The sequence below is a fragment of the Orcinus orca genome, chromosome 19, assembly GCF_937001465.1.
Source record: "Orcinus orca chromosome 19, mOrcOrc1.1, whole genome shotgun sequence".
Classification (NCBI taxonomy): Eukaryota; Metazoa; Chordata; class Mammalia; order Artiodactyla; family Delphinidae; genus Orcinus; species Orcinus orca.
In genome coordinates, this window is record NC_064577.1 from 29,669,642 (window position 1) to 29,693,968 (window position 24,327).

The 24,327-nt window shown below is 56.6% G+C and overlaps 1 protein-coding gene across 1 annotated transcript in view; it reads left to right on the forward strand.

Moving 5' to 3' along the window:
• Window positions 1–3,130: 3,130 nt before the first annotated feature.
• The window catches only part of MGAT5B (alpha-1,6-mannosylglycoprotein 6-beta-N-acetylglucosaminyltransferase B), a 68,234-nt gene continuing 47,037 nt past the window's right edge, over window positions 3,131–24,327 (forward strand). Inside the window, exons 1-3 of the mRNA XM_004275521.3 lie at window positions 3,131–3,839; window positions 7,662–7,774; window positions 16,484–16,631. Coding sequence (XP_004275569.1) covers window positions 3,772–3,839; window positions 7,662–7,774; window positions 16,484–16,631 — 329 coding nt within the window. The 5' untranslated portion in view covers window positions 3,131–3,771. The remainder of the gene's footprint in view (window positions 3,840–7,661; window positions 7,775–16,483; window positions 16,632–24,327) is intronic.

Below are 24,327 nucleotides of genomic sequence, written 5' to 3' on the forward strand. Positions count from 1 at the left end.
TGGGGCACGAACCCGTGTCCCCTGCATCGGCAGGCGGACTCTCAACCACTGCGCCACCAGGGAAGCCTACGCCTCCCTTCTTTGCATGGCCCACCATCTAGGTATTTTGAGTACGACACCCCCGAACAGTAGTACATCACCCACTTTCCCCAAATTCCTTCCCTGGAGTCCTGCTCCCCTTTCGGACAGAGACCCTCCCCTGCCTGGCCAGGGCCTCTTGCTGGTGCTGAGCTCCTCCTGACCCCTCTAGCCAGACCATCGGGTCATGCAGAGGGCAGCGGGAGAGAGCCAGGAAGTGCCACGGTTAGAGCACCCGGGCCGATGCAGGGTCTGCACCTGACCCCCCACGTTGGGCTAGCTTGTGGTTCTGTTCATAGCCTCAAAAGAGTAAAACAGTAGAAAGGGGAGGGTTTTGGAATCTGGTGTGAGCCGGCATCCTGGGTCCTTGGATGTGCCCCCCAGCAGAAGTGTCCCCTACTCTCCTCTCATTTGTTTCGGGTCACTCTGCTGCTTATCTGAAGGCTGTGGGTATGTATCTAGAACATGGGTGTTTCTCCACCCTGGCCAGCTATGTGGGCATAACCTGTGGCATTAAAAAACAAATGTGACATTGTAAAGCAATTATACTCCAATAAAGATGTTAAAAAACAAAACGAAACAAAACAACCCCCCCCCAAAAAACCCCCCAAATGTGCCGGGAATTCCCTGGCGGTCCAGTGGTTAGGACTCTGTGCTTTCACTGCCGAGGGCCCGGGTTCAATCCCTGGTTGGGGAACTAAGATTCTATAAGCCATATAACATGGCCAAAAAAAAAAATGCCCAGGGCCCATCTTAGGTACCGAATCAAAATAAGGACTGCATTCTGCAGGTGACTCTGCTGTGAGTCAGGGCTGAGAACCACTGGCCTATAAGCCAGGGTCTTAGTTTGGGTTCCCCAGAAATAGATTCTGAGACAAGCGTTCAAGTGCCAGTAGTTTATTTGGGAGGTGGCCTCAGGAACATGGATGGAGGAGTGGGGGATGAGGCAGGGAAGGAAGGAAGCCAACATGGGGTACATGACCGAGCCGGTTACCGCTGTGGGCGGAGGGAGCTCAGGGAACTCTGGGAACCGAGCAGCCCACCTGAGGGAGAGGGAGCCCTTGAGGGCTGCTTCCAGGGCATGAAGTCCCTGATACTTCTATCTTGCCCCTGCATGTTCGAGCATATTCTCACAGCCAGGAAAAAAGCCTCAGGCAGCGTTGCATGTATCCTCCGTGGTCTGTCTTCTGGCATGTAGAGCTGGATGCCTGGTGGGTAGGACGAGGCGCCGGCAGCAGCTGCTACAGGTAGACAATAACAAGAAAAGTATAACCACCTGCTGGGAGGGCTCCGAGGTGCCCGGCAATTCACAAGTTTTCCCCTAATGTCTGCAGCACAGCGGAGAGCAAGCAGGGCCACATACACTGAAATTCGCCACAGACAAGAGGCCGACAAAGGGGAAATGGGCTCCGAAAGGAAGAAGCAGCAGGGTGGTCTGGTTCAGCGTCTTTCGCTGTCTGCCCCAAGCCTCCCTGCCTGGCTCGAGCCTGCAATGGGGTACCCTCTCCCACCTTCTGAAATCTGGCTTCCGGCCGAGAGGAGAACACCTCCCCAGATGAGCCACACCAGACATGACTGTGCCTTGGGGGGGACCCCCATCTTCTCCCCTCCCTTTTGGCCTAAATGCCAACCAGGAGCAAATGTGACCCCCTGAACTTACGGGAGAGGTGCACACAATGGGAAGGGGCATTTCATGCCCGAGTGTAGATGTGGCTTTTGCCCTGACATCCAAGGCTTCAGTTATTGCCTGAGTGTGTAGCAGATGTAGGTGCCCAGGGACAAGTGGGACCCCAGGAGAGACCACCCCCCCCACCCTCAGAGATCTCCTTGGCCAGCCTGCTGTGATGCCCAAATTTCCCATCACCATTTGTTACTCTTCGGCACGAAGGCCTGGTCAGCGTGTCCTTGTTCAATGTAGACTGGCTACCTAGCAGGAGTTAACATATTAATCTGCCAACACCCATTCATCATTGGTTTTCATATCAGCGGAGAGCAAGGCGATGAGGTAATGGAACGTGGGACAGGTGAATTTTGATGAGGAACGAGCAGGAAAAACTGAACAGGAGTCACAGCTGGTGAGAAATGGCTCAGAAGGGGCTGGGAGTTGGGCTAGGCGGGCAGCAAAGGGGCTGGGGGCCGGGGACCTTGTTGGACCAGGCAGGGACTGGATGGACCAGAATAAAGGTTTTGTCTTGTGGAAAGACCCTCAGGGTCATCCATGTCATTTTACACGTGGCATGAGGCCTTGGGCTCTTCCGTCTGTGCCTGGCCAAGCTGGTCTGGCAATTGCCCTTCCTGACTGAGCAGCATCTTCAGATCCAGGCCTGGCTCTGGGAGCTGCGGTTCCTCGGGTGCTCACAGGGGCTGCTGACCCCTCTCTGCGGTGGCAAACACCTCTCCAGAGTCAAGAAGTGGAGGGAGGGTGGGGGGGTGAAGGGGGGCTGTGCACGCTTTACAGAGTTGGAAGGTGCATTAGTGAACCTCGGGTCACTCTCATTTCATAGCAGAGAGACCGAGGCCCGGGAGTCCCCCTGACTCTCAGGCATCACCCACTGGTCAATGGAGGGTCTGAAACTAGAACCCAGACCCACAGGGCGCGCCATTGCTTCTGGGATCAGTGGGAGAGCCTCAGTGTCACAGGCCGAGTTTGAAATCAGAAAGCAAAGGGGAGCTGCTGCAGTTTCTGTTCAGAGAGGGCCAGAGGATGGGCGAAGTTTGCAAAGCGAAATCACTGTGGGTGTGAAGGGGCCATTGCAGAAGCCCACTGTGGCGGCAGAGGCAGCGGCGGCGACCGGAGGGAGGGCCCTGGCACCGCGCGGAAGCGGGGATCGCCTCCCAGCGCCGACCTCCTCTGTGCTCTGCAGGAGCCGAAGCAGGCCTCGGCCCTCAGAGCTGGTGGCACCCGGGATGCTTCCGAAATCCAGCCCGCCGCCCGCCCCCCGCCCCCCGCGCCCCGCCCCGGGCCGGGAGAACGCACTGCTGGGCCGCAGCCACGAGGTGGCGCCAGCGCGCCGAGGAAGCGCGGCGGCCGCTCCTGGGCCGCCCCAGCCGCTGCTCGGCCGCCTCCTACAAGGAAACAATGCGGCGCCTCCGGGCGTAACGCAGCGCGGGGCCGGACGCCGGACACCCGAGCGCGGGCAGACGAACGAGCGGGAGGCAGGGCGGGCGCGGGGCGCCCTTGCCCGGAGCCATGGGCGCAGCGCGGCGCGGGGCCCGGGAGCGGCGCGGCCCGGAGGCGCGAGGGGCCGGGGCGCGGGCCCGGGGCCGCCTCTAGCCGGCACCGAGGGCGCGGTCCCGGGGATGAGGGCGACCGCGGCGGGGAGCCCGTCTGCGCGCCGCGGCGCCGTCCCGCCCAGAGAGCGAGCCCGAGCAGGCAGACGCGTGGCCGGCGGTCTGGGGGCGCGCCGCCTCCCGGCCCCCAGAATGTGAAGCGGGGAGGGCAGAGACGCAGAGACGGCCCGGCCGGGCGCCCTCGCCGCCCTCCGGCAGCCGCGCCGCGCTCCCCTTCCCCTGCCCGCCGAGGCCGCGCCGACCCCGCGGGCCACGGCCCGGGCAGCGAAGCCGCTGAGCCCCCGCGTCGCTCGGACCCGGCTTCGGCCCGCAGCGGGTTCGTGGCCCGGACGTGGTAGGAGCAGGGCCCGGGACGGTGCGTCCGGCCTCGCCCGCGGCTCCTCGCCCAGACAAGTTTGAACAATGATCACAGTCAACCCTGATGGGAAGATAATGGTCAGAAGATGCCTGGTCACCCTGAGACCCTTTCGGTAAAGTTGTTTCCCGGTTGGCGTGGGGAGGTCTTTTTCTCCAAGGGGGCGTGGGTTGGGGTGGGCGAGGTCAGCCCCTGCGAGTGTCTGTCCCAAGGCTGCCTGTCCCGTTAGCAGAGGGGGCGGTTTGTGCTTCGGCCCTCGGTGGTGGCTAGTGGGGCTGGGAAAGGGATGGAGCTGGGGTTCCGGTTCGGGTAGGGAGGGTGTGTAACTCTGGGACGGGCACCGAGTTTGGTCTAGGTTGGAGAGGATTCGGGGTGTGAAGGTGGGAATGGGGGCAGAAGTCACCGATGTTGTGGTCCTGGACCCTGGAAGTCGCCCCAGCCAGGGTGCCCCTTCCCTGCCCCTCCGGTCCTTCCCCACCTCGCGGACGGCCCAACCCCCGCGGCAAAGTTAGCGCTCTGGGCGGGGCGGTACCCCCACCTGGCGGGCCAGTGGAGCCCTGAGTCGGCCCGCTCACCCCCCTGCCTGTCCCACCCCCTCTGACCCCGCCTTCTGCGCGCACTCCTCTCCGCGGGGTGCGGGCCTCTGTCCAACGGGAGGGTCCCCGAGATTGCGGCAAGGACCCCCTCTGATGGGAATTCGATCCCCGATCGCGGGCCTTGGAGAGGCTGGGGCAGGGGCGGCGCTGTGGGGCGGAAGGGCGACGAGAGCGTGGAGGCGGGATGGAAGCGGAGACCGACCCCCCCCACCCCAACCTCGGCGGTCAAGGCCAGGCAGGGCTACGGCCGTCTGGGTCTGCCTGGGTTCTGCTAGTCCCACCCCAGGGGCCCCCAGAGCCCGGCGGTTCCGGGGCAGCTCCCGCTCCTCCCAAGCGCCATCGGAGCCGGGCCTGCAGCCGGGGCTGGGGAGGGGCGCTAAGCAATGGGTGCCCAGCGGAGTCAGGATGCCACCTCGCCCAGGGGCTGAGCCGCGGAGGGCGCCGAGGGGGCGGCGGGGCCCGGGGCGGGGGGCGGGGGTGGGCCGCACTCGGGATGCGGCCACAGGTGGGGTCCGGGCGCGGGAGGGAGCCCGCGAAGGCAGGAGCTGTACGGGCTCTGCCCGAAGTTTGGGGGGCGGGAGGGGCCAGATCTGAGGCCCTCCCCTCCAGACCTGAGGCGGAGACCCGGCCCCTCCCATGCCCCCCGCTGGTTTTCCTTCTAATGGGAAGACCGTGGCTCACGTGGCTCCCGCCCCGCCATTGCCTCCAGCTATTGGATCCTCCGGCGTAGGGTGCAGAGTTGAGGAGACAACCTTCAGGACGGCAGGGGTCAAGCTGGACCACCAATGTCCAGAGGATTCGGGACGACCGTAGAGCTGGGGGTCCCCAGAATAGAGCCTTGGGCAGGTGATTGGGGGTGTCAGGAGCCCCCACGCCCTAAAGTTCCCATGGGAAGCAGGTGGGAAGCTAGCATCTCTGGAAAGGGCCTTGTTCCTCCGGGGAAATCCTCAAATCCCTAGCCAACGCAGACCCTCCTCAGCCCTGTCTCTCCCACCCAGTGTTGGCCCCTCCCTCCAGGCCGTGGGAAGCCCAGCCTCTGACCCCAGTTTGGCTGGACATTTCCCGGCACAATAGGAGGTAGCGGCTGGCGCCAGCACCACGGACAGCGCCAGCTCCCTAGCGCTCCTTCCCTTTGGGTCCTGCCCCTGTGGCTCTTTCAGGCTCTTTTCTGAAAGCAGGATGCAGAGGTGGGGTTGCATAGGTTCCCCTCCCCACCCCCAGGTTATGTAACTTCCTCCCAGGGTATCCCTAGGCTTCCCACAGAGACCCACAGCCACCAGTGAAGTCTTCAAGTCCCCTTCAGATGCGGGGTGTGTGTGGGGGGGTTTACAACCTCCAACGTATCAGCCCTACTTGTTAATCCTCAAGGGCAGCTGGGAGCCCTATTCCCAATGGTTTTCGCAGAGCCTCCGGCAGGGTCCTTATTCTATAATTGCTTCTGGAATGTTGCTTGAATGGATACATGGGTGGACAAAACCATTTTAACTTGAATCTACTGTAAATAGCCCCAGGATTGGGTCTGGCAGAGAGACAGATGCAGATGAGGTGTTTTGGGGCTTCAGGTTCTGGGCTAAAGGCCTAGATACCTTTCTCACAGCAGGTTTTTGGACGCTGGCAGCTCAGGTCCCCAGCTCTAAATACAAGTACCCCATAGCTGGGGAAGGAGAGAGGGAGTGGGGGGCGAGAAACTTGGAGAGACCCATCCTCGTCCTCAGGCTGGGGGGACAAGCCGCTGATTTCCCCCAGGATCTTCCTGGATGTGTGACCACCCTCCCCCTACACGGCCCTTCTGGCTGCTACCCTGAGACCAGCCTGACTTCATCTTGGGGATCCCAGGGCTAGAGTCCCACCCCCAGGCTTGGTAGAATTCAGTGAGGGGTCCCTGGGAGGTGAGGGAGCAGTGTTCCTTGTGCCATCTGCTGGGGGAAGCTCCCAGTGCCATATCTGCTTTTGGGTTCTGCCGCCCCCCCACCCGCTCTGACTTAATCTCTAACAGCTTCCTTTAAGTATGGGTTGGGAATTTTGTTGTGCTTTTATTTTCTGCTACAATTATGTGTTTTCTTTAATGAATCAAATTTTAATTAAATACTGCTCTGCCAGTTTCAAATAATGAAGATTAAAATGCATAAACAAGTCTTGCGTAGAGATACAAACAAATGTGGGGTTTGAGGATGGAGGTGGAGGTGGGAAGGCTGGAGGTCTCCGGCATGATTTGCGGGGCCCCCCATGGTGAGCCTGGCTCCACCAGAGATGGGGTTCCTCACCCTGACCTGGGGGGGCTCCCCTTTCAGCTCTGCCAGTTGATCAAGTCCTCGGGTAGATTCAAAATCCCAGAACAGCCTCCACCTCTGCTTCCCTAAGGCTGTGCTGGCCCAGAATCTAGTATGGAAGCAGCAGGAGCCTGGGGCCAGACTTGAGGGTGGGTTCCCTGCTGTCCCCCTGGGGATACCTTAGTTCTTGGCACTTGGAATGTAATCAAAAACTATGTGTTGAAGTATAGACAGTCGTGTTTTGGCCAACTCCCCTGACCACTGAGACGGCACACACTTGTATGACACCCCGTGCACAGGTGTTGGCTTACTCTGAGCCGTGGTGTAATCTGCCGTGTGCCTGCCTGGTGAAGATGTGGATAGGGGGAGTCTGGACACAGAAGGCAGCCACAGGACCCTGCCCTTCTAGATCTTACCATCTGGTAGTGATGGGAGCCCTTCCCCACCCCCTGCCCTGAACATGACAAGGATGTGTTCGAGCTGGTTGCTGCAGCAGGCCTGTGTACACAAGTGCTGATCAGGGCCCAGGTGATTGATGGGCTCCAGGTGGGTTTTGTCTGGACCAATTACTTGCCCTCTGGCTGGCATCAGGTCCTGCTGTTTCCATCTATACCAGTTGTTCTCAAACTTGAGCGTGTATCAGGGTTACCTGGAGAGCTTATTAGAATGCATTGCTTATCCCACCCCCAGAGTGTGTGATTCCGTAAGCCTGGGACTAGGGCCCAAGAATGAGCATTTCTGATATGTCCAAGGTGATGCTGATGCAGCTGGTCTGGGGACCACACGTTGAGGACCTCTGCTGTCAATGAACCAGCTTCCGTCTGGAGACTAGAACCTGCCCAACCTTATACCTTAAGGATGCCTCACTGTCCTGCATGGTTTTGCATGTGGCCACTTCCTTGTAGTCCAGCTCTCTTTATCCTGTGTGATGGGAGACCTACTGGTCTGGGAGCTCAACCCCCTGGTCTTTTATTCCTCCATCCATCCATCACTCATTCATTCGTAGGGAGCCCTTACAGGGTAGGGGTGCATGTGCTGACCTAACCCTGACCTGCCCTATTGTCTCCGCAGGCTTTTTGTCCTGGGCATTGGCTTCTTCTCACTCTGCTTCCTGATGACATCTCTGGGAGGCCAGTTCTCAGCCCGGCGCCCGGGGGACTCCCCCTTCACTGTCCGCACAGAAGGTATGTTGGTGGGGAAAGGGGTGCAGGGGTTGGGGGGTCAGAGGAGAGGGAAGCCTTTGAGCCTAACGCTGCAAGAGGCTTTCTGGGGCTCTGTCTTGGGCGTCTGGCCACCTCGTTGGTGGGTGTGTGAATGGTGGGGGCCTTGCACCCTGCTTTGGCTCTTGTCCTGGCTGTGGTAATCAAGCTTCTGCTGGTCTAGCCTCTCAGGCCAGGAGGGGCCTTTGAGCCAGGGTCTCCCAGGCATTAGAAGAGGCTGCCTGTGTTGCTTCTCTAGTGGGGTGGTTTGAGGTTTCTGGATATGACACCTGTCTCTCTGAGATACACATATTCTGTACCTTCGGCCCAGGCACAGGGGAGAGGGCAGGACTGCCGTGGGCTCACGTGTCTTATCTCCAAGCTCTCTGGTCCTTCATTCTTGCCCACGTGATGCTTACAAGGCAGTGGAATGGAGGTTCAGAGCATGGGCTGTGGGGACCAGATGGACCTTGTTTGTACCCTGGTTCATCATTTACTAGCTGTGTGCCGTTGGCCACATCACTTAACTCACCTTCAGAGAAGGAAAGCAGTGATCGTTTTCAGGGGTTGGATTACATGGGCTCACGTGGCATGGGGGTGTGATGGACTGGTGGCCTGGGAGACCTCCTCCTGAAGGTGGGTCCCCTCCCCTCCTCATCCTACTCAAGGAAGAATGGAGAACAGTTCAGAACTGCTCAGTGTGTCATGGGGGCTCTCCCAGTAACCGTGGGGAAACTGGGGCAAAGGGGGTTTCTGGAACTGTTCAGGGGGCTGCTTTGTGGGCTCTCCCCTGCCCCTCTGGGAAAGTCTCCGTTTGAAGTCCACCTTCTCAAACCCCCAGGCCTCATCCGGCTCCCCTCTTCCCAGCAACGGATAAACCCTCCAGTAGGACGGGTTGTGATCTAGGGTCGGTGCCCCGAGGGGCACTTACTCTGCCATCTGGTGTCTCCTTAGGTTCATGCCTTTGGTTTAACACGCACTTCTTTAAATTTGCAACAGCTCCCAGCAGGAATTTCACATTTATTAGACATTCTAGCCTGAATGTAAACGAATCTATCCCCTCTCTGACCCACAGAGATCCCTCGGTCTCTTGGAGCCTCCGTTTTCTCCTCTGGTAAACGGGGCTAACATACCCTCTTCCCCGGGATTGTCATGAGGGGGTGTGAAGATAACATATGTGAAGGGTCTCGAGCAGCTTCTGGCAAACACTGTGAGCTCTGTAAACATTTACTGGATGTGGTGAGTCTGAGACGGGGGCATTGCCGGGAAGAATGTTTAGGGAAAAGAGGACCAAGGAGATACTGAGGTCTCCACGTGGGAGACTCCTGAGGATGTTGTGGGGGGGGGCTGTGAAGGTGCACTTGAGGGGTAACTTGGGGAGGTGGAGAGTGGGGGAAGGGGTATAGGGAGCGATGCTCAGGCTACCTGGGTGCCGTCCCTAGCAAGGGGGTGTGTCTGTCTGGGTGGGCTGCTGCAGGTGGCTTGGGCAAGCTGACCTTCAGCAAGGTCAGGGCCCCAGCAGGTGGGAGTCAGGGACTGGGGGAGGAGGGGTGTATGGCTGGGCTCTGGTTCTTCTGTTCATCTGCCTGGGGTGGGGGATGGGGGTCCCATCCTGGCAGGGGGTGGGCCCAGTGCCCAGAGGACTGGGGGCTTGTGGGTGTCCTGCCGTGCTCTGCACTGTGCAGTTTTGCCTGGCAGAGGGAGAAAGGGTCCAACTCCAATCTAGGTGTTGTGTCTAAGGGGTGGGCAGAGCCATAGAGGGCAGAGGACTTGCCCAGGGTCATGCAGTTAGACTAGAGGCGTGTGTGTGTGTGTGTGTGTGTGTGTGTGTGTGCGCGTGTGTGTGTGTGCGTGTGTGCATGCACCCGCGTACACGTGGTTAAGCTTCCTATCGGAGTATAGTATCCGAAACGGAACCCATCCATGCACCAGCAACCTGGATCAAGAAACAGAGTGTGATCCAACCCCAGAAATGCCCTCAGGCCTCCTTCCACTCACTCCTTCCCCAAGGACTCCGGGACCCTGACTTCTCATAGCACAGAGGAGTGTTGCCTGGTTCTCTGACTGTATGAGAATGGAACCACATGGCAGGTGTTCCATCGCGTGCCCCCCTGTCTCTCGATAGCACATTTGTGAGATTCATCCGTCTCGTGTGCGGTTGCAGACGTTTGTTTTCACTGCTGCACAGCATCCGTTGTGTGGACACATCACAATATATTTATCCACTCTACCCCGGGGCGGACGTTGGGCTGTTTCCAATTTGGGGCGTTTGTGCTGCTGTGAACATTCCAGCACATGTCTGTGGTGGACACATATGGGCATTTCTGTTGGGTGCACCTGGGGGTGGAGTTGCCGGGTCTCCTGAGTGTTGTGACATTAGTTCTCAGACCAAGTGTTTTCAAGTCTTTTCACACCTCCCAGGCCCCTGTGCTGGAAGCTTCGTGCCTGGAATATGGAAGTAAAGGCCGCGAGGAGGAACTAGACAGGGAGGGAACCCTCTGAGAACCCCTGGGAACTGACCCCAATTCGGTTCACATCCCAGGTCCCATTGTCTCCTCAATTTTTTTCATGCCCTTGGATTAAGTGGATTTGCTTGGACAGACCCAAAGCAGAGACCTGGAAAAGCCCTAAGCTGACTGTGGGCTTAGAATCCTGGTCCTGTAAGAGATGACCCCCCAGATGAGAACCCCACCCCGGACCTGGGGTGGCCCTGCAGACAACCTAGGAGTGCCAGCACTTCTACCCGGGAGCCGCCCAGGGAAGGATGGGGTTGGAAGTGGGGGGCGGTTGGGAAGGGGTCTGGGGAGCGATACTGGAGGTCACAGTGGGGGTTGGATGTTGGATAATGTTTGTTCTGGGGGTCTGTGAAGCCCCAAGGCAGAAGCAGAAGGAAACCCGCTAAGGGTTAGAAAAACGATTTAGAAAGAAAAATCCTCCATTGGTCAATAAAACTGTCTGAGCACAAATAGGGAGATAACCTCTCCTCTCCTTGCCTGTCAAGCCTGCGAAGATGTGGACATGGCTGGGGGGGGGAGGGGCAGGGTGAAGGGTTTTCTCTAAAAAGCGGAGCGCCTGCCACAGCCTCTTGCGGACTGTGGTCTCCCTGGGGAGGCTCTGGTTTCCCCTGTGGGCCAGTTCCTATTTTGTGATAAAGTTCTCTAGTTTGGGGATAAAAATGTGACAGACATCTCATTCTGTACTCTGCACACTCATCTTAAGATTCAGGGGAGCAATAGCCTGAGCAGAGAATCATAACTGGAAGGAGGGCTAAGCCTAATTCCCTCGTGCCGCAGTTGGGCCCAGCTTGGGCCTTGGGGGAGGATTTTTTTTTTTTTATATGCTCCCTCTGCAGTCCTCCCTCCCCACCCCAGTCCCTCCTCCTTGCCTCCTGCCTCTGCTTTCCTGCTCTTGTCCTAAGAGGAACTTGCTTCGCTCCTAACGAGAGGAGACTCGAACTTATGTCTGACGCCTCCCTCCTGGGGTCGCCACAGATCCCGCAGAGCCTGTGTGGCGGTTCCTGGCTCTCTGTCCTGTCTTGAAGTAGAGGTCAGAGGCCGTCTCCGGGGAGAGGGCTGCAGGCCACAGGTCCTTGCTTCAGCTGCTTGTGTCCGCCCTGAGGTTCCCCCGTGGACTGGCCCTGCCAGGCGTCCCGGACCCTGGCCAGCCTTGGAACCTGGGGAATATCAGAGACGTAGTTCCTTGCTCTGGCTCTGGCCCTGGATCTCGGTGCTAATGGGGCTTCTAGTCTCAGAGGCTGGCAGTGGAGGGGTGAGCCAGGGCCCGCCCTCGTCTCCCACGCTGCCCAGAGCTCCCGTGGCCTGAGCTGGTTTCCGCGTTGGCCGTGTGCAGAGACAAGTGTGCACACTCCTTCAGCTGTGCAAACACCAACTCACAGCCCCTCTCAAGTGCCTGGGAGGTCTCTTCTGTCTGGCAAGGTGGGGGCTCCTTCAGTTTCCAGGAACCAGTGGGAATGGGTGGCGGGTGGGGACAAGAAAGGGGACAAGGGCAGAGAGGAGAGAGAAACAGAGAGCATGTCTGGGGAGGGGATGGGGCCTTGGCGGGTGATAGAGCACCCCTGTCGATACATGTGAGGACCATTTGTATCTCTCAGCATCCCAGCTTTCCTTATTTATATGGAAATATGGAGGGAACCTGTGTGACTTCTGCGATGTGTCACTGGGGCCTCACATTAAATACGTTTCAGTTTAGCCGCCGCTGAGAGCGGTGAGGTGACTCAGGGCAGGCACGTCAGGAACCCGCTCTACCGATAGCCCTGGCCGGCGGTGGCATCCAGGGGGCACGTCATGTGGCCGAGCGGCTGGACTGGCTGTGTGTGGCCTGCTTCCCTCCCGGGACCCACCCCCTGCCTCGTCCAGGGCAGAAAACGTGCCTAGTGTCCTGGAGCTCCTCAGGAAGTGATGGGGGTGGGGGGTTGGTGGGGGGCTGTCTCCTGAGGTCTCAGGAGCTCCTGGAGTCCTGTACCATCTGCAGACAATGGGAGTGGCCCCCGAACCCCAGGTGCTGGGAGGGTGTCTTCGTCCAGTCTGATGGAGGTGGCCTTACAGACCCATGTGAGATCTGTCTCCTTAGCCCCGGCCTATAAGCCCTCTGGTCTTCTGGGGTCCCTCTTTCTGTTGACTTTTTTTTTCCTTTTTGGCCGCACCATGTGGCATGCGGGATCTTAATTCCACGACCAGAGATCAAACCCATGCCCCCTGCAGTGGAAGCTGAGTCCTAAACACTGGACCGCCAGGGAATTCCCTCTGTTGACACTCTTAAAGAATTGGCTTCGTCCCTTGTATGAAGGGCACTCCAGAACCCCCAGATATCTCCAAATACTCTAGGGGGCTTATGTTTCCCTGGTCACCTCTTGCTCTCATCCCCTGCTTCTACTGAATTATCCTACTGGATGTCTCCCCTCCTGCCTCCTCTGTGTCCCCTACACTGACCTAGTGGGAAGGACACACCTTCCTCCCTAAACCCTCCACAGGGGTGGGGGGATTTGGGGTGGGGTTCGGACCACTGCTCAGCACAGCAAACAGATGACAATTCTCTTTTATCCCTGCCTTTCGCAGCACCCCCCACCCCACGCTTCCCCACGGGTCATCCCTATGGCAGCGGAGCTTCCCCCATCCTGCTTAGCCCCTCTGGGTCGTTGTCCTGCCCCCTGCCCATGTCCTCAGGCCTTGTCCTCTCTCCTGGTCTCCTAGGCTGGGCTGGGAAACTCCAGTCTTCCTGGCTGAATACGCAGCGTCATTTAGGTTTCTCTCTGTCTCATTGCTCCCGGCATCTAGATGAAGCTCTGGCCCACCCAGGGCTTTAGCAAAACAAAACAGAGCTCTCTCGCTAAGGAGATTCTGATGGCTTTTATAGGAACACTTCTTTCCTTTTCTATTACCCTGATCTCTGGGGGCAATTAGGGGAAGAGCAGAAACAAGGGCCCCAGGCTGTAGACCACGGTGGGTGGGGTGGGGTGGGGACAGACGCTGAGGCCCAGAGAAGGACAGTGACATGCTCCTTCCCCCATCTAGTTGGGGCAGAGCAGGTCTGGAGTCAAGGCTTCCTGGGCCACAGTGCTGCCCCCAGGCTCTGTCTGGCTCTTGGGGCCGCTGTAGCTCTAGGCCAGATCTTGCAGTTATTGGCTCCATCAGCTGTTTTGAAGTTTTTGAAATGAGATGGGGTTGGGAGTGGGGGTGGGTATGGTTGTCAGTGAGATCTTGGGAGGGGCACAGACAGTGAGCTCAGAGGGGAAAAGGAAGCTTGGGATGAGCCCGGAGAGAGGGCAGCCGTGTGACAGGGCAGGTGCCAGGCCTGAGGCATTGTGGGAACGCAGCGCCACCCCAGGAGCAGTGGTGCCTCAGCACTGCTGGAGTGCTGTTTTAGGTTCCAGCTGCCGCCCAGGCTCTGTGGTCCAGTTGGGCCTGAGTGCATGGCTGGGGGGCCTCTCAGGCTCTGGCCTGAGAATGTTCCCAGCCATGGCCTCGCTCTCCGTTTTTCATCCCACTCCTTTGGGGAAGGGGCCACCCCAGCCTGAGCTATGAGCGATCAGGGCAGCCCGGTGAGGCCGGCCAGGCTGTGCACTGCACAACTCCAGGACATCCATCAGGTGGCCCACAACATGGGCGGCTCCCCTGGGGCTGTGCAAAGTGCTGTCAGGACGAATCATCTGCTGGGCTTGGATTTCTCTAGCTGAAATGAAGGGAACTCCCTTCTTGTTTTATACTCTGTGCTCCAAGCACTGGTGGAAAGCAAGGTTGCATTTGAATGATGGGCTTTGGGGGTTGTCCTCAAGATGAGAGTGATTTGAAAGAGTCATCTGTTGTCCCCAGCTCTGTGGAGTTGAAAGAGAGAAGGAGCTATTTATATCTTGCTTTTTGATTGACTAACCGATTGAGGCCAAGTGAGTCGGGAGGGGCCGAGTGGTGGGAGAGACCTCAGTTTTGCTTCATTTAACACAATGGTGAAATTTCCTGATCCCAACGGAAAAATCCATCCAGTTTTCTGAGGGGAAAGTGGGAAGACCATTAGCTCTTTCAGCTACTCGGGTGGGAGGGGTTGGAGACAGTTTCTTTCCTTCCTTCCTTCTGAAGCCCAGTTTCTCCAGTGCCCAACCCCACCCTGTGTCTGTCCTCCGCTTCCTCTGCTCTCCCCACCCTTGGCCCCCAGCCCCCCATTCATGCCCATCCTTGTCTTCGGAGCCAGGGATCCAGGCTCTCTGAGGAACCTGCAACTCCTCCCTGCTCTGGATTTGATGCTTGACTGGGTCCCCCCGCTGAGCTCCCCATGGCCTCGCATCTGACTTCAGGTGGGCTCAGCTGGCAGGGGAACCCAGCCAGGAGGTGACTTGGTGTGAGAAAGCGGTGGCAGTCACTGGAACGGGCCTGGTGCCAGGGGATATGGGGACAAGCAAAGCAGAAATGTCACAAGCAGCCCTGGTGACGTGCAGCCTCTCTAGGCCCCCCTCCTTGGCTCAGTCCCAGGCATGGAGCAGAGGAGACCGGCCCCCTCCTGCCCACCTCCCCACGTCTCCCCCCGTCTCTGCCTCTGGTCCTCAGTGGCCAGCCGTGGTCTCTCCTGACCCGCTCCTGGCACCTTGACATTGGGTTGCAGACAGGGCCTGGTGTTACTGCCTTGGGTTTGGGACACTGAGGCTGAGAGCAGTATGACGACTCCCTTGGCCATGTGGCCATGCAGGGGGTGCTGGCAGAGGCAGGTGAGAGGCCAGGTGTCCACCGTAGCCCCTCTGAGTCCGCTGGGCCCTGACCCTTTCCTTTCCTGAGAAGCAGATGCTGTTGGTGCCCACGTCCTCAGCCCTCACGATTCCTGTCACACGCTGGAGACGGCTCTGCCACCCCACGGCAGGTGGAAAGTACCAGAACATGGCCATCCTTGGGAGCAGCCCTTAAGCGGTGACTGGCGGGAGGTGGTGTGCACATGCCTGACCCCCTCGCCCCCCGGGGGAGAACTCTGAGGCCGGTTCTACACCTGCTGGTTTCCCCAGGTTGATGACATGCCCTCTCTGGGCTGCCTCCTCGTCCCTGGGTCACCTCCCCACTTCCCTTCACCTCCCAAATAACGACTTGCCCTCAAACCCTTGTCTCAGGGTCTGATTCTGGCGAGCCCCACCCGAGGCAGCCCCTGACACCCCCGCCCCTCTGGCAGCCTGGGGAGTCCCTGGGAGCATCTGCATCCCCACGGATTCAGCTCATTAATTAAGAGCGACTCAGAGCTTGGCCCCTGGGGTTTGCAGGCAGCCCGGTTGGGGATTGCAGTGTCTGGAACCGAGCATCTACGGATGGTTTGGAGGGGCTGCTTAAAACCTTCACAAAATTTAATTAAAAAGGAAGGCAAGGGCTGCTCTCCCACACTGGCATGGTGCTAATGATCGGGAGTGATTAGTAAGGAAACTGTGGAAAGTCTCGGGCCGGTTAATGGAATCTTGGTGGAAGCACCTCGTTTTCGTTTAATTTTATTCGTCACAAGGTCTCCCGGCCCCTCAACCCTGGAGTTGATCTCTGGGAACCCAAAGACCGGGTTGAGAGTCAGGACAAATTCACAGTGGTTTTTCTAGGGTGGTGTCTGGGGGAGTGGGTGGGGACGGGAGGTGGCTGGGGCCCCGAACCCCTTGAACACGGGCTCACAGCCTGTGCATCCGAGCCACGTGAAGAGCAAGCAGAATGCAGGGTCCTGGGCCCCATGCCCTAGAGATCTGCATTGGCAGATCTAGACAGCGAGGGCCCGGGAATCTGGACTTTAGCAGCCTGGCCGGGAGATTCAGGTGCGGGTGGATGGCTGACCACACTTTTAGAAACCCTGGTTTACAGGTTCTGTCTGGAGCTTGCTGTTAGGGGGTTTTGGGGTTCCTGTCCCACTACTGGGCCTTCCCTGTCTTCTCACAGACCTGAGATTATGTCTAAAGCCAGATTTTGCTGGTGGCAAAAACTGAGGCCCAGAGAGGTTAAAAGGTCATCCCAATGTCACACAGCTGGTAGGGAGCAGGGTGGGCCCAGGCCTCTCTGGATTCCTGTCCTGCAGGGGTAGGGGGTGGGGCAGGCTCACTCTCCGGACCCCTCCCCTTCCCGAGAAGATGGGGGTGGGGCTGGGGTCTGAGCCACCCCGCCAGACACCAGGTGGTCTCCGGTGGCCTCCGGGCTGCTTGGGCTGTGCCTGACTGCGCCCACACTCTTCCTGCAGTGATGGGTGGGCCGGAGTCCCGCGGTGTCCTCCGCAAGATGAGTGACCTGTTGGAGCTGATGCTGAGGCGCATGGACACGCTGGCCAGACTGGAGAACAGCAGTGAGCTACACCGGGCTGCCGGCAACAGGCGCTTCCCTGTGGACAGGTGAGGGGCCCGGGAGGGAGAGAGGCACTCCACTGTGTGCTGGGCTGGGGATTCGGCCTCGAAATGCATTTCACACACGCGCGCGCGCGCGCGCACACACACACTGCATAGTGTGTGGTTTTATAAACGTCCCTAAGTGGCTCCCATTGTACATATGTTGCCCCTGCTTTTTTCACTCACGCTGGTGATTTTGAGCTCTGTCCATGTCGATGGGCATGTGTGGATATGGACTTGGCTGTGATGGCCATAGTGATCACCTGTCCTCCTCCCGTGGACATGGGCCGTCTTTTTCTTTATTTATTTATTAATTTTTGGCTGCATTGGGTCTTTGTTGCTGCGCGCAGGCTTTTTCTCTAGTTGCAGCGAGCAGGGGCTACTCTTTGTCGTGGTGCGCGGGCTTCTCATTGCAGTGGCTTCTCTTGTCGTGGAGCATGGGCTCTAGGCGCGTGGGCTCAGTAGTTGTGGCACATGGGCTTAGTTGCTCCGCGGCATGTGAGATCTTCCCAGGCCAGGGCTCGAACCCATGTCCCCTGCGTTGGCAGGCAGATTCTTAATCACTGCACCACCAGGGAAGCCCCGACGTGGGCCATCTTTGCAAGCAGGATTTCCTGGTTTATTCATTCTAAATATTACCCCCACTGAGGCCAGAATGTGCAAAGTTCCCCAAGGTTTTGTGCTGCAGCCCCACGTGCCTCTGTGAAGCCCCAGGAACCCAGGTGGTGCAGCTTAAGTGTCGGGTTCTCCTGAATCCCAGAGAATGAGGGGATGTGAGGTCAGGGCCGTCCCAGCTGGGAGTCCTGCGCCCCAGACTTGGATGTGGAGGGAGGAGGCTTGGACCCCATCCATCCCAGGGAGGCACTCTGCACCTGACCTTTTAGATGTTGAGGTTCTTGATGAGATGGAATTGCTCAGCGTGTCCTAACTGCTGAAAAATTCGTTTGAAACCCACACTTTTACACAATTTGGGAAAAGCTATACTTCGGCCAGTGTGATTTGCTAAAAGTGTTCTACTGCTGAAAATTATGTTTGAAATCCACACTTTTAGACAGTTTGTGGGAAAGCTATACTTCAGCCAATGCGTGTGATGTAAAAGCCAAAGTTCCAGGCATTTCTGAAGTTCGGTGTTGGGCAAAATCAAAGAAAGTGGTGGTGGTGAGTCCTGGTCATTGAGGGGCCCTGGCTGGGTGGAGCCTGGAGCACAGCCCACCCCTTTGGTCTAGTGGGGGGATCCTTTGCCCCATAGGCTGCCTGGGCTGGACTACTGGCCGTGGGTCCCGACCCCAACAGGCCTTGCTGATTGAATGTTCTGGGTGCCCAGTCAGGTCAGCCGATGGCAGCATCCCCGTCCTCATAAGGGGCGCCATGTACTGAAAGCTCACTTTATTGAGTTACTGCCATGATCCTGCCAATCCCACAGCCACCTATGGGGGGCTTCAATCCCCGTTGCATAGAGGAGGCATCTGAGGCACAGAGATGTTCATGAACCTGCTCAAAGTTTCACAGCAGCTGAGGCGCTGGGGCCCCGGTCAGATGGCCCCAGGGCCCCACCTTTCTAACCAGTGTGCTCTTGGTGGCCGTTCGCTACGTAGGGGTTCGTTTCTATCCCTTTGCAAGACTTTTCATATCAATTAATTCACAGCTCAGGGCAAACAAATCCTTTGTTAGACCTTTGCTCTGATTTTTTTGTTTTGGAAAATGTAGGCACTGAAATTACAGTCCTGGAGCCTGGGATGAAATGCAGTTGTGGGTGTGAGGAGCCCACCTCAGCGCCTGGCTCCGGGTGGGAGCTCTCCACCCGCGGGAAGTCGGGGCCCCTGGGTGGGCTGTGCGGCTGTGTGCTCGGTCCCCGGTTAAATGCTCTCACCCTCCAGGGACTGAGCATCTGACAGAAGAAACTATAGGGATCTGTCTGCTCATGAAATACGTCCTGGCACTTACTAAGCTCCAGGCACTGCTCCCGGTGCTGGGGACACAGTGGTGGGCCTTGTGCTCATTCCTGCGGGGAAGACAGACAGTAACTGAGAAAAAGAAAGAAATGAGATAAAGTCAGATACTGAGCCGTGTTCTAAGGATGAGGCAGTGGGTGACTGGGAAAGGGGCTATTCAAACAGGGCGGTCTGGCAAGGCCCTTGGGAATCGATGATATTTGAGCTCAATTCTGCATGATGGGAAGGAGCCAGCCACGTGAGGAGCTGGGGGGCAGAGAATTTGAGGTAGAGAGAGCAGCAAGTGCAAAGGCCCTGGGGTAGGAGCAAGCTGGTGTGTTGGAGGAAAGGAACCAGTGTGAAGGCCACCCTGGCGGAGCGTGGTGGGGTCTGGGAGGGGTCAGCTGTGGTAAGTAGCATTGGGACACTATTCTTAGAGCTGTGGGTTAGTGGAGTGGGAAGAGGGGAAGCAGAGGGGCCAGTGGCAGAGACAGGAGACGGAGGCAAAGCTGCTGGGCTCCCATGGACACCCCCCGGAGGCGTGAGACTGCTTCTTCTCCACGTGCACAGGGCGATTCTCTCCCATGCTGCTGTGTCCCCTCTGATTCAGCCCCTCGCCCCCCTCTCATCCTTTCCACTTTCCCGGCTGCCCCCAGCTGTGCTCCCACCTGTCTGGGCTGCGGATCCAGCCTCTGTCCACAGGTCTGTTCATCAGGGTGAGGGCAGCGGGTCCAGGTCTCCTCCTTGGCAGGCCTGACTCCTGAATGTGCTCCTGCCAGCACATTCAGTGTCTCTGGTTTCTTCCAGTCCTGGCCTTGCCTCCCTCCCATGCTCTGCCCTTCATCTCCACCCCCTCCAGCTCCATCCCCAGGAAATAGCAACAATCTACCATGACCAGCAGAGCCCATCAAACCCCAAGGGCAGAGCCATAAATTTCAGGGACACTGTTGCTTCTGGTTTCAGGGCGAGAAGCAGTGGGTGTGTCCAGGGCACGCTGGGGCTGCTTGCCCCCACTCCCCCTGTGCACAAACACCGCAGCCCCCTCCCCACCTTATCCCCCTCCGACTGTCAACATGGAGCTGGCGGGCGAGAATCCTGCAGACGCGAACCCTGCTGTGTTTCTAGCAAACTCTTCAGTGACCTGCACTTGGATTTCTCACTTTACAATTATCTGTGGCTTAAAAAAGAACAACCTCCACTGCCCTCCTTCTGCCCTTTGGAAGCTTCTGGGCTGTGCCTCGCACTTATGGCTGGTTTATCCTCAGGGAAGACACATTAGCCTTTTTTAGCCTAGGAAAACAAAATTTGGGATTATTTGCAGACTTGTTGCAAATGGCATCATATTATGTATCCTAAAACCAAATAGTAGTGATCTCTGAATTTTCCATAAGGCTTCTCTGCAGTGGCAAATAAGGCCGGGGTTTGAGGCTGTCTGCGTTCAAGCCGGTCCGTATTTGTTGAGTGCCTACTGTGTGCGGGGTCTGGGCTGGAGCGTCAGGGATGAGTGGAGAAGACCCAGGAGACAGAAGTCGGAGAGCTCTGTCCTCAAAGAGTGTCCGAGCCTCTTAGGGAGAGGGAGCCAGCACCCTGTCCCTGTGCAGAGGAGACGGCAGGAAGGAAGATACATCAAAATTCTTGTCTGTGGGTAAGGAGTTGAGGTTTTTTTCCCAATTTTTTTAAAGCTTTATTTAAAAACTCAAAAATGCTTCTAGACATTCCTGGCCATCTCTGTACTGGCAGGGCCAGGTGCCAGGGAACGTAGCTTCCCTGGGGTTCTATGTGTGAGGGTGGGGAGATGCTACCGGTTAAGATGACCTCAGCCTCAATTTTAAAAGATATGCCTCACTTTTCTCAGGCCCTGTGCTGGGCCCAGCCCCTGGATTTGCCCCTTCCAAACAGGACAGATCTGGGCGTGTCTGGCTCCTGGGCTGGGGAGAGGCCAGACTGGTGGATGTCGGGGGTAGTTGGCGGGTGGGTGAGAAGGTCACTCCAGGGCAGACACCTATCAAATGTGCCAGAAGTGTGAAGGGTTAAACATCCCTAATAAAGACAGAGGTTCTCAACATCCAATTATATGCCATTTGTAAGACAGGCCTAAAAACAAATGACTCAGACATTAAGAATAAAAAGAAATGTATCCAGGACACACAAAGGGAAAGAAAGTTTAGATGGCAGTGTTTATAGCAGACAAAGCAGAATTTGAGGCAAAAGAACATTCAACAGGACAAAGACTTCAGCCTAATAATAAAAATCCCACCCTTAAGAAATGGTTTAATTATCAAACTGACAAGTATGTTTTAATTATAAGACTTTTATCCTTGAGGGTACAGCCAAATAGACACATGTACTTTGAAGATACTTAAAAGCACTACTATTAAGAAGACACTAGGAAAAGGGCCAGTACAGGAGGGGATATCTGTGATGGAATAAAATGTAACCACTAAAAAATATGTTTTAAAAGAGATTTACTGACCGGCAATGTATTTATTCATACAGTCTAAGTAAAAGAGGCAAGATACAAGGCGTATGTAGCAGGATCTCAATGTGTCTTAAATAGAAGAAACATATGAGATGTTAAAAAGGAAAATCCTCCAGGGGAAGTCTGGGCCCTGGGTTGTGAGTGGGGCCTCTATCCCCCATAGTCCGGCTTTGCCCCGCCCATGGGGTACCACTCCCTTCCCCAAGTGATGAAACCACACGCACGCGGTCCAACTCCAGCTCTCTTCCTATCAATAGTGGGAAGACATCTATCTATCCATCTAATAGAAATATATATGTGTACACGTACGTGTATATATATTTCCTGGCGCAGGAGAGAAGGAGGGTCTTACTTGGGGAGGGGCAGGCAGGTCCTTAGTCATCACTTGGGGGCACTCACAGCATCAGGACCTCTGATGGGAATGAGGCAGGGGCTGAAGCAGAGGAGGAGAGCAGTAAAAATGCGGGGAAGGCTGGACACCAGGCTGGGGGTTTCCTGTGTCCCGTGTGGTGTGCGTGAGAGGTAGACAGATAGACAGACAGACAGACAAACCCAGAAAGTACACATCTCCTGTCTGTGGTGCTTGTGTTTCTGGCTGTAGTGTTTGTCTACAGCACGTCTTGGTACGTGTGTCTGCGGGCCCCTGTGAGCTGGAGTCTGTGTTTTAAAAGGAAAGCGATCAGTTTCACAGTGAAATAACTCGCAGCAAGCATGCTGGCTGGGTGCGCAGAAATCAATATCTCATTAATTGAATGCAACCCTCATAGATCACGGGAGGGACTCGAGATTAACCCTCCTTCCCGTGGCTTCCTGGAGAGTTGGCGCTCAGGGCCAGGGGACTGAGGGCTGGAATCAGCGATGGCCTCGTGGGGCTGGGAGGAGGGGGCTGAGCCTCAAGGGGGCCTGGCCTGTTGGGAGGTGATGCCTGGAACTGGTGTCCTGGGGGGAGCCAGAGTTCCCGGCTTGGCTCTGACCCCTGGCACCTGGCCCTGGGTGGTGGAGGGAGCAGGGTGTCCTGAGGCCAGTGGGTGGCCTGTGGTGTTGGTTGCTTCTTCAGGGGACCCTGGGCCAGTGCTCAGAGGCTGGCTGCACCTTGGAGGCTGGCTGGCTCTAGGAAGCCACTTACGCCTGAGCAGGAGGGGCTGGTGGCCCATCTGTCATTGTGAGTGAGGAATGCTCAGATAGGTGTTTGAGGATTTAGAGAACCACGAACACTTCGAATACCCCAGGGAGGCTCCCTGGGGCTGAGGATTGGCTGGGCGGGTGACCAGGGGCCTGTCTTGGCCTTCTTTTACTTTCCAAGTAAGAATTGATCATTTTGGTGGAACACCTGGTACTTAGTATGTGTGCGCAGAGGCCCAGGGCTCACAGTCCGAGCATGTCTAGTTATTTTGCAAATACGGTGGGAGGGAGCAGGGCTGGTCCAGAGCACCAGTGTCTGAGTCTCGCCTGCAGTGCAACGTTGGGAAATCATTTTACCTTCTCTGGGCCAGTTTCAGAGCTAACTGAAGTAGCAGTAATAATGATTAATGATGAGAATAGTAAAAGCGGCTACCCCCTACTGGGTACATATTATGAACTTTGACCTTGGCCAGCGGCCCACTGAGGAAGATCCTGTTCAGGTCTACATTTGACAGATCTGAGGGAACTGGGCTCAGACAGGAAAAGGACTGGCCCAGGTCTTAGGGCTGGAGGGGGCCGAGCCTGCCTGCCTTGTCTGCACTGCCCCTTGGTGCTGAGAGCTGGGCAACCACGTGACTATCACATTGGTGGAGGAGGGGTGCGAGGTGGAATTTTCGCCAGGCTGAGAGGATGGCTGGACCCTTAGGGCTGGCGTGATAATGCAGAATGTCCCCAGCTTTTCTGCCCCGGCCTGGCACCTACAGATTATAGGTTGGGGCCAGAGAACCTCACTCCTCTTGCTGGGGTGCTTGTGGGGCCCCTCCCACACTGGTTCAGGAAGAACCTTTTGCTACTGGAGGAAGTGCAAGGCCTGGGCCAAACCTGCCTCAGCCTGGAGCCCAGGCACCTACAGAGTCCCGGGCCTGGAAGGGGACAGCGCAAGGCTGATGCCCTGGGCAAACTTGGGTGGGACCGGGGGGGACACAGTTTAACCAATAGCAAAATAATATTTTATGACTGCATTGGCAGAAAGATGCGTATAGTAACATTACATATTAAAACCTTTTCTTTGACCTGCAATTGTTTCCCGATGTTTAAAGAAATGGAAACACTTTCGTGGACCCCTAAAAGCACTATGGGCCCTGGTACTGAGCTGCCTGGGCCTGATGGGGAAGCCAGCCCCGCCACCACCCTGACCCCATGGTGACAACACTGTTAGCTGCAGGCAGCTGCACACCGTCTCCCCAATCCATCCCCCCTTTTTCTTTTCCAGGGAAGCATTTCCCAAGTCATAGATGTGCTGCGGGACATCTTCTTTGATTGTCATTTTAAAAAAACCTTCCCAGGGAGAGAAGCCTAATCCTATATTATTTGAAAACAGAAAGTGCTGTGCAAATGCTAAGTCCAGTATAATAATAGTGACGCCAAGTAATTCTGTTTTGAACAAGTTGAACTTGTTAAATCAGGCAGATGCCATCTGCACTGTTTTAAAGCCAGGGCTGGTGATATGTTTTATGCAAAAAATGCTTATCAGATGAAAATTGCTGAATCTCCCCAAAAGTAAATTGCTTTGCTCCGTAGTTAGACTTATGAGACTTCCTCTCAGGGATGGGGTGACCACTATAGGTAGGGAGTAAAAGAAAAGCATCTCAAGCATTTTTTGAGCATTTACTGTATGCTGAGCACCTGACAGTCAGCCTCATGTTTAATCCTTGCAGTTAATCACTCTGTGAGGTAGTTGAGATTATTCAGATTTTATATGAGCTAACCCTCATATAAAGGGTTATAAATCAAAGGGGTTCAGAGAGGTTAGATAACTTGCCCAAGGTCACACAGCTCTCCAGTGGAACCAGGACTTGAATCCAAGACCTCAGACTCTGGGGCCCTTTCTTGGTCCAATAAGTCTCCGAATAATGTGGAGAGTCATGGACCTAGAAGTGTGAGGAGTCAAGGGCTCCCCCGCCCCCCGTGGCTCTTCATCTCCCATGAAAGGAGCAGCAAGATGGAGGCTGGACTTCTGCAAGAGGAGGATGGGTGGGAGATAAGACGCTCCTGACAGCAGGGTGGCAGGAGAACCTGGGCTCTTTTTCTGTAGTGGATTAAAAGCCGTTTTCCCTCAATTCTGCAGATGGTGATTGTGTTTCGTTTCCTAGGGCTAGTAGGGCCTCAC